This window comes from Helicoverpa armigera, chromosome 5 (genome assembly GCF_030705265.1).
Source record: "Helicoverpa armigera isolate CAAS_96S chromosome 5, ASM3070526v1, whole genome shotgun sequence".
Lineage (NCBI taxonomy): Eukaryota > Metazoa > Arthropoda > Insecta > Lepidoptera > Noctuidae > Helicoverpa > Helicoverpa armigera.
The window spans coordinates 4,490,029-4,507,178 of record NC_087124.1 but is presented as its reverse complement, the minus strand read 5'-3'; the positions used below and the strand labels follow the sequence as shown (position 1 = coordinate 4,507,178).

Sequence of the window (17,150 nt, the reverse complement as noted above, 5' to 3'; positions counted from 1 at the left end):
CGATAGTTGTCCGCAAGGAATAGAAATCGTCACAGTTTCATAGAACAATATTATTGTTTATGAAGTATCTATACATATGCAATAAAATGGACGTGATATTGAAGTTTGCGCAATGATTTTTGCGCCAAATTGTGTTGCATTGTACAATACACATTTTGTGATATCGTGCAATTATATCGATCGTCTAGGGAGCGCCTTATACGGTGGTCGATGCTCTATGCTAAGGACCAGAGACAGAAGATTTCTAAATTTAACGTCAAAGTCACTGAACTGTCAATATCGATATCATAAAATGCGTTTTACTCATCTTCAGCAATATTTATATATTTTGTGAAATACTTGGAAAGAAGTATGCGATATTTGCAAAATTATTAGCTAGCTTAAAGTACAACACCTTAAATTATTACAAAACTACAATGGTACGTATTTTTAAATGCTACCTAACATTTGTAAAATGTAGTTTTTTAATCAAATGGTAGTTTTATTTAACCTCGCTAGTGTTAAACTACAAGATTTTGCTGGCAAAAACCTGAATTTTGATAACCTTAATGGGAATCTTGCATTGTACTTGGAAATCTTCGTTTGTATATCTTAACTTTACATAACGAAATTGTTTTTCCACAGGCAAGTTCAGTCATATTGGCAGGCTTAGGGATGGCAGCGGTTGGCTTCGCGGGTCGCTATGTCTTACGACAGATGCCTAACGCCTCTTCCAAATTTGCTGAAGCTGTAAAAAACTTACCTAAGTTCGATGCCGAAAGCTTAGCTAATTCTAAATATTATAAAGGAGGATTTGAACCGAAAATGACCAAAAGGGAAGCTGCTTTAATTCTGGGTGTTAGTCCTACAGCAAACAAAGCTAAGGTAGTTTCTTTTGTGTAAAAAGGACTTCGAATTGTTGATGGACAGAGTCCCAATAATTGATACAAAACTTATAAATTTTCAGATAAGAGATGCACATCGGAAGATAATGTTACTAAATCATCCTGATCGTGGAGGATCACCCCTGATAGCTGCTAAAATAAACGAAGCTAAAGACCTATTAGAAAGCGGGAAGTCATAATGCCTTGTTTTGGTTTAAATTTAGTGTAAATAGTTGAACAATGCTCTAGAACAATTAATTTCGAAGACATAAATATTTAGTTAATTACCTGAAAGATTGTAGCTACATTTAGTACTTTGTTTTAAGGGTAATTATAAATAAAATTCATTTGAACATCTCAATAGTCTATTCTGTCACAATGAACATCCAAACATATACTATGGAGCATCCTAACACAGTTAATTGGAATCAGGCAGAACAGCTTGCTAATCACAGCACAATACACAAGGATCCAAGAGAAACCATCAAAACTGTATTTTTTATAAAAATACATTTACACATTCTACAATAATGAATGTGAAACTTTATGATAGAGTACATTTTATAAACCCTACTCACTAGTGACCTTTGCATTATGATTACTGATTATTTGAATATGAAAGCAATTCTAGTAATACAATAAAGTATTATGGCAATTTTATAATTTTTGTTTGCATTATTTTCCCATAAAGCATATGATTTGTTAATAACAGATCGAATAATTTATTTTGCTAGAAATATGGTTTATTTAATGAATTATGTGGCACAACATTACATGACACAAACTTGTTACACATTACTTTTCTACAAGTGTTCACTGATCAGCTTATGGCAGTGAAAATTATACTGCAGTACATTGCAAGGTCTGCATGGAACCTAGATGCAATGTCTCTGCAGTTTATGATAATGGATATGTGATAATTATTGTCACATTTAGGTATCAACTAATTGATGCATGGTCCTAGAGAGTATTAAGCCTAAATATGTATTGACAATGTGAATGTGTACACAAGCAGAGTATTAGGGAACATTAGGAATACATACATTTTCATAAAATGATGTATTCTTGTATGACAGGACCTATTCTCATTAACACAGACAATTTTGAGCAAATAATTTACTAACTGCGTAAAAATATTATTCAAGCCATTTAAACCTAAAAATGTAGCAAAAATATGAACTATAAAGATAAAGGTGGTTTGAAATATTCTATTAATGTTGTGTAGATATTTTGTATTTAGTTTATATTTGAAAAGAGTTGTGTATTTATTAACCATTGACTATTTAATTTTTGTAGCTACTTGGTAAAGATGAATATTTTAAATATTTAGAAAATATAATACCTAGCACCTAATTTACTCAATGACATATAGAAAAAATATATGCATTATGCAAATAAATAAAAAAAAACTTACAAATGATAAAGTTGGCAAAGCCATAACTAGATATAACTATGAAAATATCAATAATTAACCTACATTATTATTTTATTACTAAATGTTTGTTCATCTAGGAAACTGAATCCATTTATAATGTAACTTTATGTTGCAACAAGAACAACACAAATAATTAACATGTCATGTTTAATTTAGAAATTATTTATGTAATAAAATGCTCACATTGTTCATACCCTACGTAATTATTACAGGTACATAACTCTAATCAACTGACGCTTTAATGAACAACAAAAATAATACTATTAGAAAAATACTTTAATGATATGCGAAACAACATTATAACTTAATAGTAACTTAGCAAAAGTCAATTGCAAATATGCATACGAGGCTAGGTGCACACTACAACCGTTGTACATAGTGTAATGGTACATTAGCCTCAGGAGATTGTCATGACTGCTGGAAATAAAAGTCCTCCCCGTAACCCCAGTACTTCGCTGGTTCCAATGAAGACCCACTAAACATGCAACGCTATAAAGACTAGTAAGGTTTGTACAAAATCGCAACAAGCTAGATAAATATACTTTTGATTCATAATAACGGCGATAAAAACGAGCGCCATGTAATAAAAAAGCCTTCAAAATAACTGAACAAGCTATCAATGTAAATAATTTAATAGCTTATTGCTAATTTTTCGAATAAAATTTCTAATATCTCAGGGCAACCTAATGACAGTGAATTGAATGGTGAGACCTCATTTATTTGTTGTTAAAAAGTATAGAGATCAAAAATATATGTTGTCATTTATAAGTAGTTGTTAAGTAGTGGTGTAACATGTACAATTTGGTTGTGGATTGAGATCAGGTGGAGCGCGGGCGCCGGGCATTCACCGCGGCGGCTCCTTCTGTTGTTGCTCGCGACGTTGCTTCGCGAACCTCGCTCTCAGCTTGATTATAGTTGCGTTGGAGAGTGTGCCAGGTACTTTGAAGATTGACTGTAAAACAGAAGCAATAGTGATCTTGTCTCATAGGCACACATTAGAAATCTCTTCTTTTGTGGATGCCATTGAAATCAAATTTACTACGAATTTATCTTAAAACTGTTGAAACGATTGAGATGAAATTTCACATAGAGAACTACTATTTATCTGGACTGACTCAGATTCTTTAGAAAGCGGACGAAGTTCCGTACAAAATCCTAACTAATATTATAAATGTGAAAGTAACTCTGTCTGTCTGTCTGCCTTTTCTTCACGCCTAAACTACTGAACCGATTTGTGTGAAATTTGGTACAGACATAGTTTGGAACCTGAGAAAGGACATAGGATAGTTTTTATTTCAAAAAAAAATATAAAAATAAAAAATAAAATTTATTCCGGACATATAGCGCCATCTATTGGTCAAACCAAAAATATGCCGGAAGTCACTATTCCATGCGAACGAAGTCGCGGGCAAAAGCTAGTCTATTATAAAAGTATTTTCTAAAAACCCACCTGCATAAACTCATGACAGTGTAACGCACTGGCGTTCTTCACGATTGCTTTGAAGCACTCCGCCAGGGAGGTGAAGTCGTTACAGGACATTATCTCAGCTCGGTTGTTCTTGATCAGGGTCAGACACACCCGGAACAAGATCTTCGAGCCCTCGTAGAACAGACAGTCCCATATCCGCAGGACTGTCTCTATGGGTAGTACTTCGGCGAATAGGCAGACGAACCATTTCGTTGTTATTACTGCCCATGGGAGCCCTAAAAAATATTGAGAAATAAAGATATTAAATTTAGTTTTTTTTCAAGTAAGTGCATCATAGAAGACATCATTGTCAAATACACATGAGTTCATAGATCATTGTCGAATTTATGTACATAATTACGTTTAGGGTACGTTTACGTAGTCTTTAAAATCGCTAACTTGCTAAGATATCGCATTACAACATAGGGTGCTTGTATTTACTGGCCGATCACGTGAGCACCTCTTGATTATCCATATAAATATTGATAAGTTGTAATAACATACATGATAAGATGATTTCGAAACTAATCTGCCGGCGCCAGTATAAAGTACGGGAGTGCAGATGTAGTCAAAATTTTGAGATAACAATATATTACTATCTATTTAATTTTTGTTCTACAGTATAATTATTATGTTTCACTATGACGTAACCAGCTGCATCCGGTTAGACTGGAAGCCGACCCCAACATAGTTGGGATTAGGCTAGGTAGATGAGTATAAATGTTCAATATGAGCAAGGACTGGCATATTCTTCTAAAAATCTACAGGAGGATGTTTTTAAAGCTTGTGATATACTCAGTAAAAGTAATGTAACACCACAATTGCTGATGATTATTTTTCATATCTTAGAAAAGGTATGTATCAATAGATAGCAGTTATCATTACCAGTCAGATTGAACATAACTCCAGCCTGTGAACTACTTCAAACAACACTGATTGTTGGATTACTGTACTGATAAAGATACTAAGTCAAAATATTTATAACAAAAAAGTTAGGTACTTTTAAAAACATCTATAAAGGTAGATAGAAATTAATCACTTTGATTGTTGTGCAATTTTCCGTGATGGTACTAAACTACCTACACCAAAACAGGGCTTAAAAAATATAGGTACTTAGATAAAGTCTAGAAAATAAAAAAATCTAGATAAATAAAGAATTGTAAGCCACCGCCTTTAACCGCCAAAACTTAATTAAGGCACATATGTAGATATAAACATACCCAGATTGATAACATGTTGGTGCACGTCGGGCACTTTGGTTTTGACTAGTTCGGACAGGACCTCAATGTCTACAATGAGGCCATCCATTGTCCGCGTGTAGTAGTCCGGCAAGATCTTCTCAACTAGCACTTTTAGCAGCCAGAATGATGTCTCCTCGCTTTTCGTTGCCAGTAGCAGTAAACCTGAAAAAGGGGAAATATTTCGTTGATATGACATTAAATAAAACATTAGATAGACTGGTATGTGAAATAAAATATAAAAACCAAAACTTCACATTAGTAAAACCTGTAGTTCTAGTTTTGTCATTACAAATAGATACATTCGTTTTTTGTTTCTATTGTTTGCCATTTAAATTATTATCATTAAATCTATGTTGTGACTACATGTATTCACTATTGTGATAGTCATGTCTATGACCTTGCACACTAGATAATATTTTAGACAAAGATCATTCTTACAATATTTTTTATCCACAATAGATTTATGATTCAATGTATCACTAGCTAACCTGCTGTTTCACCTGCTTCCTATAGAAACTAGATACTTCACACATATGCATGAAAATGAAAAGTAGCTTATAGCGTCTTTTGATAAACAGGTTAACAAAGAAATAATTTTAGAAATTGGACTAGTAGTTTCTGAGACTAGTAGACAAACAAACTCAGAATTATAATATTACTATGGATAAATCAGTCTTAAGGCTTACTTAATTTAACTATCAGTAAATATGGTCTAGACTATGCTAGGATTACAATAACTGTATAATATAATAGTGATAAGTCTTTTGTCCATCCATTATGATTAATCAGATTAGTAGTATGATTCACAGAGCCCAAATAACATGGTATAACACTAATTAACTAAATGGTTATTAAGTTAATGCAAGCTGTCATTGCAGATTGAGGTCACAATTGATTTAATTATATTATTAGTCTGTTGCTAATGAATATCGTTAGCTGTGATAAATGTGTGTTTTCTCAGTAATATGGCCAAATTAGCACATTCATGGTGATGCAAGGATTAGCTAACAGGCGAGATAAGAGTTATATAAATTAATAACTTCACAGTATTTTTAAATGCATGTTGTTATCAGTTTCTGCATGCAAGATAGGTGTGTGTAAAATAGACATTGCAATCAACCGATAGATACTCTGCATCGCTATTGAGTAATTTAAAAAATTTACCAATTTAACCCCACTTTGCTAGTTGACCCATGAATCTAAAAGCGAAAATGAATAACAGTACTATTGGTGGACTTGACACCGATAATGGGTTCAAGGTCACCTTCTTACTTGTTGAATAATATGCATTTCAAGTATACCATGTCATTTAGTGACAGAATACTAATTTAAAACTTTAAGATTGATTGTCTTGATTGATTTTCTATTGTTTTATAATAAGCAACATACACAAGTTTACAACATGCATTTAATTGACAATTCAAGGACACCTTTCTGCCAATGTTAATGCCTTTCTGTGATGTTTATTACCATTTTAAAAACAAAGATATATGTGAAAACCAACCTGCAATATAATTGAGTCCCTGACAGTATCCAACGACCCTGTTGTTGTGTGCGTAAGCTATAAGTATGTTGAACAAGTGTGTCTGGTGGTTGGCCTCTTTAGTAAAGTATATGTTGTCCGGGAAGGTGCGAGGAAGGTCTGTCTTCACAAGATCCACCAGCTCCTTCTCAAATGGGCCATCTAGTATTTTTTGGTATAAATCGGGACATTGTTCTTTCATCATTTCCGCTTGAGAAATTGCCATCCATACTGACGGCCGGTGTTCACCTAAAAATAGTTCAAGATGACATTAGGCTGTGAATCACCACTATGCTGGAGTTTTAAGAAAAAGACAGTTCTATTTACAGTGTTCAAAAAAATTTCTCATATAGAGATTTGTTGCATAGTGTTTTATGATTGGATTGAATAATCAATAATTTTCATTGAAGGTCATCAGTTAAGATATCAGTTCATCAAGAGACAGTCTGATTTTATAATACAAATTTGGAGTGAATAAACAATCAAAAATTTACTATGAGAACATTAATCATGTGGAAAAACCTCTTTTTATCTTTTATACAAAATAAACACTTAGATTATAAGACTCTTGTTTGTAAATAAATAACACAAGTTGAGTCAAGAGCATGGTATTTAAATGCAGGTCATATAAATGAAAGTGCGGCAAAATTCACACGGCACATAATGTAAACAAAGGAACACTTACTGGGTACTCCTTTGCGAACGTATCTTTTTACAGTGTTGGTGCGTTTGACCGACTTTCCTTCGCCGAGCAGCGTGGACCATTTCTGAGCCCTTGTGGCTAAAACTTTTAAATAATTCGACATGAAGTCCTCATAGCTCTCGTAGTCGAAGTCCTCGTGCCTCTCAAACCCGTATTCATCAACCGCACTGAAATAAAAGGCAAATTTAACAAACACTTCTTCACTGCAAAATTATTGAAGACACTCATAATATAGAAAGAATAGTACCTGAAATTAGATTGAGCCATTGTGTCGCCTGATATTGATTACTAGTCTCTTAAAAAGCATAATATATTGCGAATTATGGTTTTAATTTTTGTAAGATACGCCCCAAATACCCCACTTCGACGATCACCCCCACATGATGAATGAAATATGAATGAACCAATGAATGAATTGTTCAGACATTTGACAATCCGTTGACATTTTTTCCTACGTTCTAAAATTAACGAGCGTCGTTCGTTCGTTAATTTCGTATGTGTGTGATCGTGTGGCGTGCACTTGGAGAGGCCTATGTCCGATAGGCTGATGATGGACGATGGTAATCGTGATTCGAATAATTAATAGGTATGTATAATAATAACGTTTGTAGTTAAACACATTTTCTTTGAACAACAAAACATTTGAAAAGCGGAAAAAAAAGTACTAAATACTAAAGGACCATTTACACTTTCCTAATTTTGAAAGTGCCTGTAATTAGTCGATTTTCAATTTTATCGTTGTCTATTTTCGTCTATGGATCAATTTTGACATTAACTGTCATTTGAATTTGACATATTGTTTGTTTTCGTAATCTTTCGGACTTGGATGATGTGATTTCGATAAATTCCGCATTCTTTTAGGTGCATAAATTATATTATCAAACACAGAACCAGTAATCCCCTGAAGTAGTGAGTGTGTTTCACAAAATTCACCCTTGAAACAGTGAAAATGGGTCCACCGCCTGTAGTAACGGGAATATCTCCGAAAGAAGGTCCTCCAGGAACGCGAGTTACTATACGTGGAGAATTTCTAGGGAGTAGCGCTACAGATTTGATAGGTAAGTAATGAACATCATTCTTTAGTTTATTCATTAAGCAAATATGATTTCCAACTATACCTTGCTTGTATGTACACTTTACAAAGCTATTAGAAAGTGGGCGTAAAATTTTATGTTATTTCACTTCCAGGTTTGAAGATCTGTGGCTGTGATTGCTTGTTATCCGCTGAATGGAAGAGTAAGAACAAGATAGTGGCGCGCTCGGGACCCTGCAAGGGTCGCGGTGATATTATCGTTACCACACGTTTCGGTGGGGAGGGAACTTCTACTGTGCAATTTAGAGGTATGACTACCATTATAGTTTGAGATAAAATTATCAATACGTACCGTGAAACTATAGTGTTCTCGTTACAAAAGATGTTTTCGTTAAATTCCAGGTTACCACGAGTCCATAGGCCCAGTGAAAGAAAGTGCAGTATGGGTAGAGGAAGCCGCCCCACCTTCTCTCCCATGGGGCAGGAGACCCATGTCTCCTACAGCATACACCCCTCCTGATCCACTAGGGCTGTCCACTGAGGGTGATGACTGCAAGTTCCCTGAGGAGGAACTCAATGAATTGTTCCCTGATGGGTAAGTTTTATTTCTCAGGTGTAAAATAGTCAACAGTAATTTTGAATTGATTGGCAATGAATTGATTTGTTAGCTCCTTTGCAATAAGCAATATATTGCTCATGTAATGAGCAAAATTAATGTATTGGTAATATGTTGAACTGTGAAGATTCTTCTTAGAATTATTTTTTTTTTTTATATAGAACTCTCAGTCAAACAGAAAACTTTGATCAACTCTAGCCATACGTAATATTTCAGTTCTGGCAAGCTGTCTGATGATAACTTCCAACCAGGCTGGTATTTGTTGGAGCATCACAGTAACACTTCATATGAGGACCTTAAAGCTGGCATGGTATTCCTACAAAGAAAGGTTTGTATCTTCAAGTTAACTATCGCATTTTGAATGGAACTGGCATGTTTGAAAACTAAAGCCCCTAAAATATATATTCCAAAACGGATCTATGTCAAACATTACACTCGCAGGCAAAAAGTAAGACCTACTCTGATAAATAAAATATAATTTATATACAGAGATAATATAGATCTATATGATTTCTAGGTGGAAAGTCAAAAAGAAGGTCAGTTGAGCTTCTTGAAGGCTAACACAGGAGCTGTGATGGATCAACTGGACAGACTGGTGCTGCTCAAGAATATGTATGAAGAGGATGAGAGGAAGAATGGCAAGGAACCTTTGCCTAGTTTACAAGCTGCTATAGAGGGTGTGTATGTTTAATTTAATAAGGGGTAGTACATATCTAAGGTTTAAAGGAGTTTATAAATATTTACTACTCTTAAGTAATCCTTCATTATCTAATCCCCATATAAACTTTCTAGTACATACCCCTATGTTCCCTATGTACTCCCTTATGTAATTATCTTTGATTGAAAAGCTTAGATTTTGTTTATTGCAATGACCAGTGGAGGTATGGTTTTAACTTAAATTAGTAAAATTGTTAAAATAGGTTCAATTTCATTTCAGAATCGATAACCCTAGCAGATTCATTATTCTCTGAGATATTATCCCGCAAGGAAAATGCAGACAAGACTCGGGAAGCTCTTTCGCTATTAACGCGTCATAAGTTCTTGTTCCAACTGCCAGCATCCATAGACAGGAATATTAGAAAGAAGGAGTATGACCTAGTGGTCAATGACTATACTAGAGTGAAGAACCTTTTTGGAAATACTGATGTTAAGGTAAGTTTACATAACTTTGGAGTGTATAAATAAAGCCATTTTTTTAAATATATATATTAATGTAAATGTTTATTGTATTTGCAGTTGTTCCAAAAGATACTCGCCGAAATCGACAAGAAAATCGAAGATTTGAAAGAAAAGTTGTACTTGAGAATGAAAACTATGCCTATCAATGTTCAAGAGCAAACCAAGTATATTAGGTAAGGTTTCCTAACTTTTGTCAAAAAGGTCTTTTGTTTATTTTTAATATAAAATAGTTCTTAAAGTTCTAATTTAAATACCCGTTTACAGGTTACTTATAAGTCTGAACTGGGAAGGCGATGCGGCGTGGGTTGCCATCACCAGTCGCAAGGAGTACCTCATGAGCCTCATGAACAAGGTCAAGGATCACTTCAAACTCAAGGAGGAGCAGGAGTCCAATGAGAAAGGTAATATTTTATTTTCATGCTGTTCTTTTTACATTTCTGATACGTTGATTTGTTTTTTATACATATACATGTGAGTCAGTCGAAAATTCTCTAGTTTTATATAAATGCTCTGGAACACCTACCAAATTAAAAAAGATTAAATTGTTTGGGAGTTGAACTATCCCCGGGTGACTCTTTCTATATCTTATTCGGATATATGGCTTCTTGGGGAGTGGGTGAAACTGTGGGAAACAAGCTAGTGTTTTGCGCGCGGTGCGTACGCGGCGTTGTTACCCTTTCGATCGCAATCCCTGCCTCTCGCTGTGACTGACTTGACTGAAGGGGGTTAAACGCCAAGTCGAGTCGCCGCGTGCGCATCACGCGCTCGCTACACACATGTCACACGGCGACACCACGCGACGCGCGCCCAATGTGGGGAGATCTACTAAAGCGTGATTTTATTAGTAGCCAGCTAGATAGTGACACTTCTACGGTTCACGCTGGGAACGGGACGAAGGCAGCGGGGGTGATTAAGGGGGCCCCAGTGACGGATGCTCATTCGATTATTACCTAGCATCCCCAAAAATGTTTTTTTCCAGGCAAGCGCAAGCTAAAGGAGAGTGAATGCGAGGGCGGGTGGAGCAGCGTGCGCGGCGCGTGGTGCGCGGCGGCGGCGGGCGCGCTGGCGGCGCAGCTGCACGCGCTGTGGCCGCTCGCGCGACGCTACTTCGCCGGGGAGCTCGCCGGCGACCCCGCCAGTGCACAGCGCCAGGCGGAACTCAAGGTATAGAGTGATGCGAGGGCGGGTGGAGCAGCGCGCTGGCGGCGCAGCTGCACGCGCTGTGGCCGCTCGCGCGACGCTACTTCGCCGGGGAGCTCGCCGGCGACCCCGCCAGTGCACAGCGCCAGGCGGAACTCAAGGTATAGAGTGATGCGAGGGCGGGTGGAGCAGCGCGCTGGCGGCGCAGCTGCACGCGCTGTGGCCGCTCGCGCGACGCTACTTCGCCGGGGAGCTCGCCGGCGACCCCGCCAGTGCACAGCGCCAGGCGGAACTCAAGGTATAGAGTGATGCGAGGGCGGGTGGAGCAGCGCGCTGGCGGCGCAGCTGCACGCGCTGTGGCCGCTCGCGCGACGCTACTTCGCCGGGGAGCTCGCCGGCGACCCCGCCAGTGCACAGCGCCAGGCGGAACTCAAGGTATAGAGTGATGCGAGGGCGGGTGGAGCAGCGCGCTGGCGGCGCAGCTGCACGCGCTGGCCGCTCGCGCGACGCTACTTCGCCGGGGAGCTCGCCGGCGACCCCGCCAGTGCACAGCGCCAGGCGGAACTCAAGGTATAGAGTGATGCGAGGGCGGGTGGAGCAGCGCGCTGGCGGCGCAGCTGCACGCGCTGTGGCCGCTCGCGCGACGCTACTTCGCCGGGGAGCTCGCCGGCGACCCCGCCAGTGCACAGCGCCAGGCGGAACTCAAGGTATAGAGTGATGCGAGGGCGGGTGGAGCAGCGCGCTGGCGGCGCAGCTGCACGCGCTGTGGCCGCTCGCGCGACGCTACTTCGCCGGGGAGCTCGCCGGCGACCCCGCCAGTGCACAGCGCCAGGCGGAACTCAAGGTATAGAGTGATGCGAGGGCGGGTGGAGCAGCGCGCTGGCGGCGCAGCTGCACGCGCTGTGGCCGCTCGCGCGACGCTACTTCGCCGGGGAGCTCGCCGGCGACCCCGCCAGTGCACAGCGCCAGGCGGAACTCAAGGCATATTAAAAACAATAAAATTGTAATATTCGCTTAAGTGTCAGAAATCAACACAAAATCCTCTAAAACACACCTGAAAATTCCAAAGAACATATTCATAAAGAATAAATAAATAATTCGCCCAATTTATAGTACAGCACCTACCACAATAAAATCCACATAATCAGTTATACCCCATTTCTTAGCATATTATTTATTATTTTACATTGTTAAACTATGACTATGAACATAAAGGCTTATTAAGGTCAACAATTAAAGGTACTGTGACTCCTAAACTAGGTGCAGGCCTGTAACATAGAAGTCAGAAATTTATTTTGAATTTTGCATACCCCATTATTAAAATCTCCATTCTACGATTTCAGGAGATGATAATAGCAGCAGTACAGCTATTCTCAGAGCACATGCGAGCGTGCCTGCTGTCACCCGGCGGCGGGAAGTTGCTGCCCACGGACGCACTGCGCGTGCGACTCGTCGCTAATCTGAGGCATTTGAGGGAGGCCTATGATTCGCTGCTCAAACTTGATCTGCCGTCACAGGTATTGTGTAGTTAAAAGTTTTAAAATGTATTAAAATATGTTTAGCCTTTCTTCTTTATTATTGCGACGAATTCTGAATATTTTTTCAAAAGATAAAGTAATCTAGAAAGATAACAGCTACAGATAATGCCGTGAAATTTAAATTCATCCCTTTCCAAAATAAAGTAGGTAAAACAGAAAGGTCTATTTTTATCCGAATATACGAGAGGAAGTTATATATTTTTTGTGTGTTTTCGAATACATAATGTTATTTTTATTACCTTGTTATTCAACAAAATGACAGCCGCTCAGCATTGTCGAGAAGGTGATCTTCGACTACCGCGTGCACGGCATGACGGTGTTCCTACAACGCGCTCACAAGCGAGTCAAAGGTCTCGCTGAGAAGGAGACGTGGAAGATCGAGGAGTATACCGATTATGGAGCTATTACTAATCTTGTGAGTATTGTATTTTGTAATATAGTTTTGAAAGATGTTGTTCTTATTGTAGTTTTGGAATGTTTGTTGATCTGGAAGAATTTTCTGACCTTCCAATTTATTTTGGCCCAAAAAATATGCGTAGGATTGTCTGAAATAAAGAAGCCAATTATGCTGTATATGACGCGCATATTTTCAAGCATTTCAGTGAAATCTTTGAACTTCCTTTGGCATAATTTGAGATTTATCTCCTAACACAAAACTATTTTGTTCTTCCAGCCACATCTCTTGGAAACTTACCTAAACGAGGCGTTCTCCGCGATCCACAAGTGTGTGGTGACCAGCGGGCGGCGAGAGAGTCCCCTGCTGGGCGAGGGCAGTGACCCCTGTGCCGTGCTGCAGAAGCACACGCAGCAGATACTGCTAGCTTACGTGTCTGTGCTGGAGGAGCTGGCGCTACATCATGCTGATCAGGTGAACTAACAGCAGATAGTGTCCCCTGCTGGGCGAGGGCAGTGACCCTGCCGACTTCCTACGTCACTAAAAGGTAAATGGCTTGCACAAAGTAGCCCGGAGCCTGGAAGTTAGTGATCGGTCCTGCGCCTGATCGGTCTCCGGTCGTGTCAGATTGCCGACCCATCGGGCTATGAGCTAGGAATAGTGAGTGCACCTGTGTCTGCGCAAATGCTTGTGCGCTAAAATATGTTCTGCGCAGTTGGCTGCTCTCCTTACATGAGAACACCCGCCGAGGACATCATCATCATCATCATAAGGTAAATGTTCGACATTATATCATTTTAAAATGCATCATTTCCTCCCCAGGAGTTCAACAACAGCAACCTCTCAGTGGCACTGGAGCAGCGATTGGAGGAGACAAGCCCGGAGGGCGGCGGCGCGGGCGCGGGGGGGCTGAGCTGGCAGCAGCAGCTGTTACTGGCGGGGGCCAACGCGCACTACTCCAGACGCGTCACGCTGCCTAACATCGCTGCCGCTATTGACAGGTAAACTTACTTTCTTACGTCTTTTCCCAATATTAATTTTAACATTAGCCCCAGACAAGTAAAATTAAAAATTCCTGTACTATCTCTGTTATCTCACTAGAAGAAAATCTGAGCATGAATTTATTTCAAAATTATGTTTAAAAAGGAATCTATAAGTACAAGTACGAGTTGCGAGTTAGATAACATTCGTTAACGATTGAAGGTAATAAAATCCAAAAATAAGTAACCCTTGATAACCACACTAAGTACGTACTGAAAAAAAATTTGGAGTAATCGCCATTTTGTATTAAATACCTAATAATTTTAAATTATATATAAAAAAGAATCGGTTTACCTATTTGTCAGTGCATTATTTTTATCTTCATTTAATAATTTTTATAACCCCAAAAACTTATTCCAGTTTCGGCTTCCCAAAACAGACAGAAGCGCTTCAAGAAACCAAAACAGCTCTGAGTAACTTAGAGACGACCATAGCTGAAACGTATTTGGAACACAAAGGAGATCCGTTGGTAGCTACCATAGAGCCCAGCATGGATATGGGAAGACATAGAACTGACGCCGATGCTGTGGTGGATGACGCGAGGCCGTATGTCTACGAGATTATCAATAACTTGATCGCTGTTCATGCTGAGGTAATATTTTATTTTTTTAATTTATTTGGTAAAATTATCGTGCTAGCTCAATTAACTTATAAAGTGCGGGCTTTGCTAATAGATCTAAAGTTTGCTCAAAGAATTTATCATCACCATACCTTCGTACTTTTAATGGAAGATTCCTCGAAAATACGAAGGAGGGTCATACGTAGAAAGCAAGTTTATATGATGTCGAAAACATGGCAAAATTACTGTGGGAACCTATTCTTTACGCACTGTGAAATAAATGGGCGAATGACTCATTTATTTTTCTGGCTCCAAACCTAAAGAACAAGTCCGACAAGTAATACAATAGCAGCTCCTCACCCTCGGTAATGTTAGTTCGCTTGACGCAACTAGATGGCGTTGCGGTCGAGTTAGCTCGCGCTATCGTTTGCTGCGGCGGGTTTGGTGAGGCGGGCGGCGCCGCGTGGCACAGTTAACTTTGCGCAGAGGCAATATCGTAACCAATGAGGTTAATCCGAGGTGCGATTATTGCTAGTTGAAAACTTTACCAATACCCCGCCGTGTGGACGTGAAATACCGTCCGCGATGGCAATTTTTGAATGGCCGTTATTGGCCTAAGAATTCCAAGACATGTGTAGGGATAGGAAGAATGGAGATTGCAGTATATTATGTCTATCTATACTATTTTTGTTTTATTTACCGAATTTCCAATTTATGTCGTTTTTCTTATCTCAATTTTATTTAACTCTAGTATGATAAATGTAGTCATTTCTATATAGTTTTTACTTTTGATGGGATGCCTATTACATGAAAAGATTCACTGTTCTCCTGCTTTTTCATAGTGGGAGAATGAGTCATTTGTTTATTTCCGAACAGTACTCAGTAGTTGACCATTTACCCAGGTGGACGCAGTATGCGGTGCAGCATCATCTCGCTACGTGCGCGACATTTGCGCCACCGTATGCGAAGAACTAGCGCGGCTGGCGGCCACCGCGCCGCCGCCATCATGTCCGGCCGCGGCTTTCCAAGCAAGGCTGGAGTATACACTGCTGCATAGAGCTACTGCTGAACATCTGTCGCGTGATGCTGAGTGAGTAGTTTGTACATAAACAAGTGGTTAATCAACATAACATTTTTTTTTACTTCTGGTCAATCTGTATAAAATTGATAAAATATGCAATCAACATCTTCACAAAATATATCCTTTTTAATCCCAAAACTCCTTCCTATCTGCGAGAACGCTTCTCATTTGTTCGCTCGCCTGATGCGCTCTGTAGAACGCATCTCAAATCTCTCCTTAAGATCCCCTCCCATTCCACTGACTTTTATTCCTTCTCCTTCACAGTAAACGCAGTACGGTTGTGGAATTCGCTGCCGCCTGAATTAAGGAACTGTCAAACTATTGCTACTTTTAAACAGAAACTCAAAAGCTACTATTTGTCCTCCTCTTCTTCATAGAGTTATTTTATAAAATATGTATTTTTGTATGTATGTATCTTTTGCTTTGTATATATATATGTGTGTAATTTATATATCTTTACTATGTCCTTTTACACAGTCTATCTACCTACTTCTCTTCATTCTAACTCTCCTACTACGGGTCTGCTGGAAGAGATTTCGATTTAGAAATAAGCAGTACCTTTGTACTATTTCTATACTATGTCTATTTCTTTTTTATATGTTCACTGTGTACATAAATTGTTAAATAAATAAATAAATAAATAAATAAATATAATTATTTCATAGATATAGCAATAAATAATGCGTGAGGATCAAAGTAACGTTTTAACAGTATTCAGTTACTAACATTTACGATTAAATTTTTCAGGAACTATCTGATGGAAGCGTTAGCCAGCCTCCCACAAATCGAAAGCGAAGAAGAACAAAGGTAAATTCATAACAGCATATTATTTGAGTTACCGGTTAATTTGTTAATTGTGTTCTTTCTCGGATTTCACTATTGATATTAAACTGAGAATCTTTAACGCATTGAGACGGTTCACATGTGCTTTGAAGGTGACAGATAAGTTCAAAAAACATGCTCATATTTTCATTGTGATTAAATTAATATGTACAAATATTTGGTATAGCAAATATTTGTTGATGTTGAATGTCTGTGAAAGAGCTGTAATAAATATGTATTTATTTCGCAGACGGATGGACAAAATTGTCGACGGCTTCAAGAAAAGAATGGAGCTGCAGTTGGCCAGCTTAAACTGTAATATGGAGACTGTGTAATGTATAACATTTTATTTGTATGTAGAACATATAGGCATCATAGTATTATTTATCTTAGATGTATATTTGGTTCAAAACCAAAAGCTTTTTATATGAATTATGTATTTACGAATTGTTTAGGCGTTAAAAAGACGTTAAAAATGTATTTCGTATAATTTATAAGACTCGTATTAATATTAT

The 17,150-nt window shown here is 38.6% G+C and overlaps 3 protein-coding genes and 1 non-coding gene across 4 annotated transcripts; 3 read left to right on the top strand and 1 right to left on the bottom strand.

The window, feature by feature from the left end:
- The first annotated feature begins 253 nt into the window (after nt 1–253).
- Nucleotides 254–1,224, top strand: LOC126055006 (mitochondrial import inner membrane translocase subunit TIM14). The gene is made up of 3 exons (XM_049842217.2): nt 254–419; nt 625–864; nt 947–1,224. The coding sequence occupies exons 1-3, from the start codon at nt 417–419 to the stop codon at nt 1,061–1,063; spliced, it is 360 nt and encodes a 119-aa protein (XP_049698174.1). The 5' UTR covers nt 254–416; the 3' UTR covers nt 1,064–1,224.
- A 1,332-nt stretch (nt 1,225–2,556) lies between these two features.
- Nucleotides 2,557–7,652, bottom strand: LOC126055005 (growth hormone-regulated TBC protein 1-A). Its single transcript, XM_049842216.2, has 6 exons — nt 7,480–7,652; nt 7,215–7,399; nt 6,512–6,778; nt 4,987–5,169; nt 3,749–4,002; nt 2,557–3,250 (listed from the first exon to the last, which is right to left on the bottom strand). The coding sequence occupies exons 1-6, from the start codon at nt 7,497–7,499 to the stop codon at nt 3,143–3,145; spliced, it is 1,017 nt and encodes a 338-aa protein (XP_049698173.1). The 5' UTR covers nt 7,500–7,652; the 3' UTR covers nt 2,557–3,142.
- A 367-nt stretch (nt 7,653–8,019) lies between these two features.
- Nucleotides 8,020–17,127, top strand: Sec5 (Secretory 5). The gene is made up of 17 exons (XM_064034942.1): nt 8,020–8,290; nt 8,421–8,573; nt 8,668–8,860; nt 9,098–9,209; nt 9,399–9,558; nt 9,819–10,033; nt 10,118–10,233; nt 10,325–10,461; nt 11,040–11,224; nt 12,544–12,717; nt 13,001–13,153; nt 13,412–13,606; nt 13,955–14,133; nt 14,534–14,765; nt 15,635–15,822; nt 16,561–16,620; nt 16,886–17,127. The coding sequence occupies exons 1-17, from the start codon at nt 8,182–8,184 to the stop codon at nt 16,968–16,970; spliced, it is 2,646 nt and encodes an 881-aa protein (XP_063891012.1). The 5' UTR covers nt 8,020–8,181; the 3' UTR covers nt 16,971–17,127.
- Nucleotides 15,207–15,346, top strand: LOC126055128 (U4 spliceosomal RNA). Its single transcript, XR_007511253.1, has one exon. It is a non-coding gene; the product is annotated as a U4 spliceosomal RNA (small nuclear RNA).
- Nucleotides 17,128–17,150: the final 23 nt, after the last annotated feature.

Excerpts from the sequence above, each read along its gene's own strand:
- LOC126055005 (XM_049842216.2), bottom strand. The coding sequence starts at position 7,499 with ATGGCTCAATCTAATTTCAG. Across the intron at positions 6,779-7,214 it reads CGTTCGCAAAGGAGTACCCA|GTGAACACCGGCCGTCAGTA; the intron begins GTAAGTGTTCCT and ends AACTATTTTTAG. Across the intron at positions 5,170-6,511 it reads GGGACTCAATTATATTGCAG|GTTTACTGCTACTGGCAACG; the intron begins GTTGGTTTTCAC and ends CCCCTTTTTCAG.
- Sec5 (XM_064034942.1), top strand. The coding sequence starts at position 8,182 with ATGGGTCCACCGCCTGTAGTAACGGGAATATCTCCGAAAGAAGGTCCT. Across the intron at positions 9,559-9,818 it reads TTTACAAGCTGCTATAGAGG|AATCGATAACCCTAGCAGAT; the intron begins GTGTGTATGTTT and ends ATTTCATTTCAG. Across the intron at positions 11,225-12,543 it reads AGCGCCAGGCGGAACTCAAG|GAGATGATAATAGCAGCAGT; the intron begins GTATAGAGTGAT and ends CTACGATTTCAG.
- LOC126055006 (XM_049842217.2), top strand. Across the intron at positions 865-946 it reads CTACAGCAAACAAAGCTAAG|ATAAGAGATGCACATCGGAA; the intron begins GTAGTTTCTTTT and ends ATAAATTTTCAG.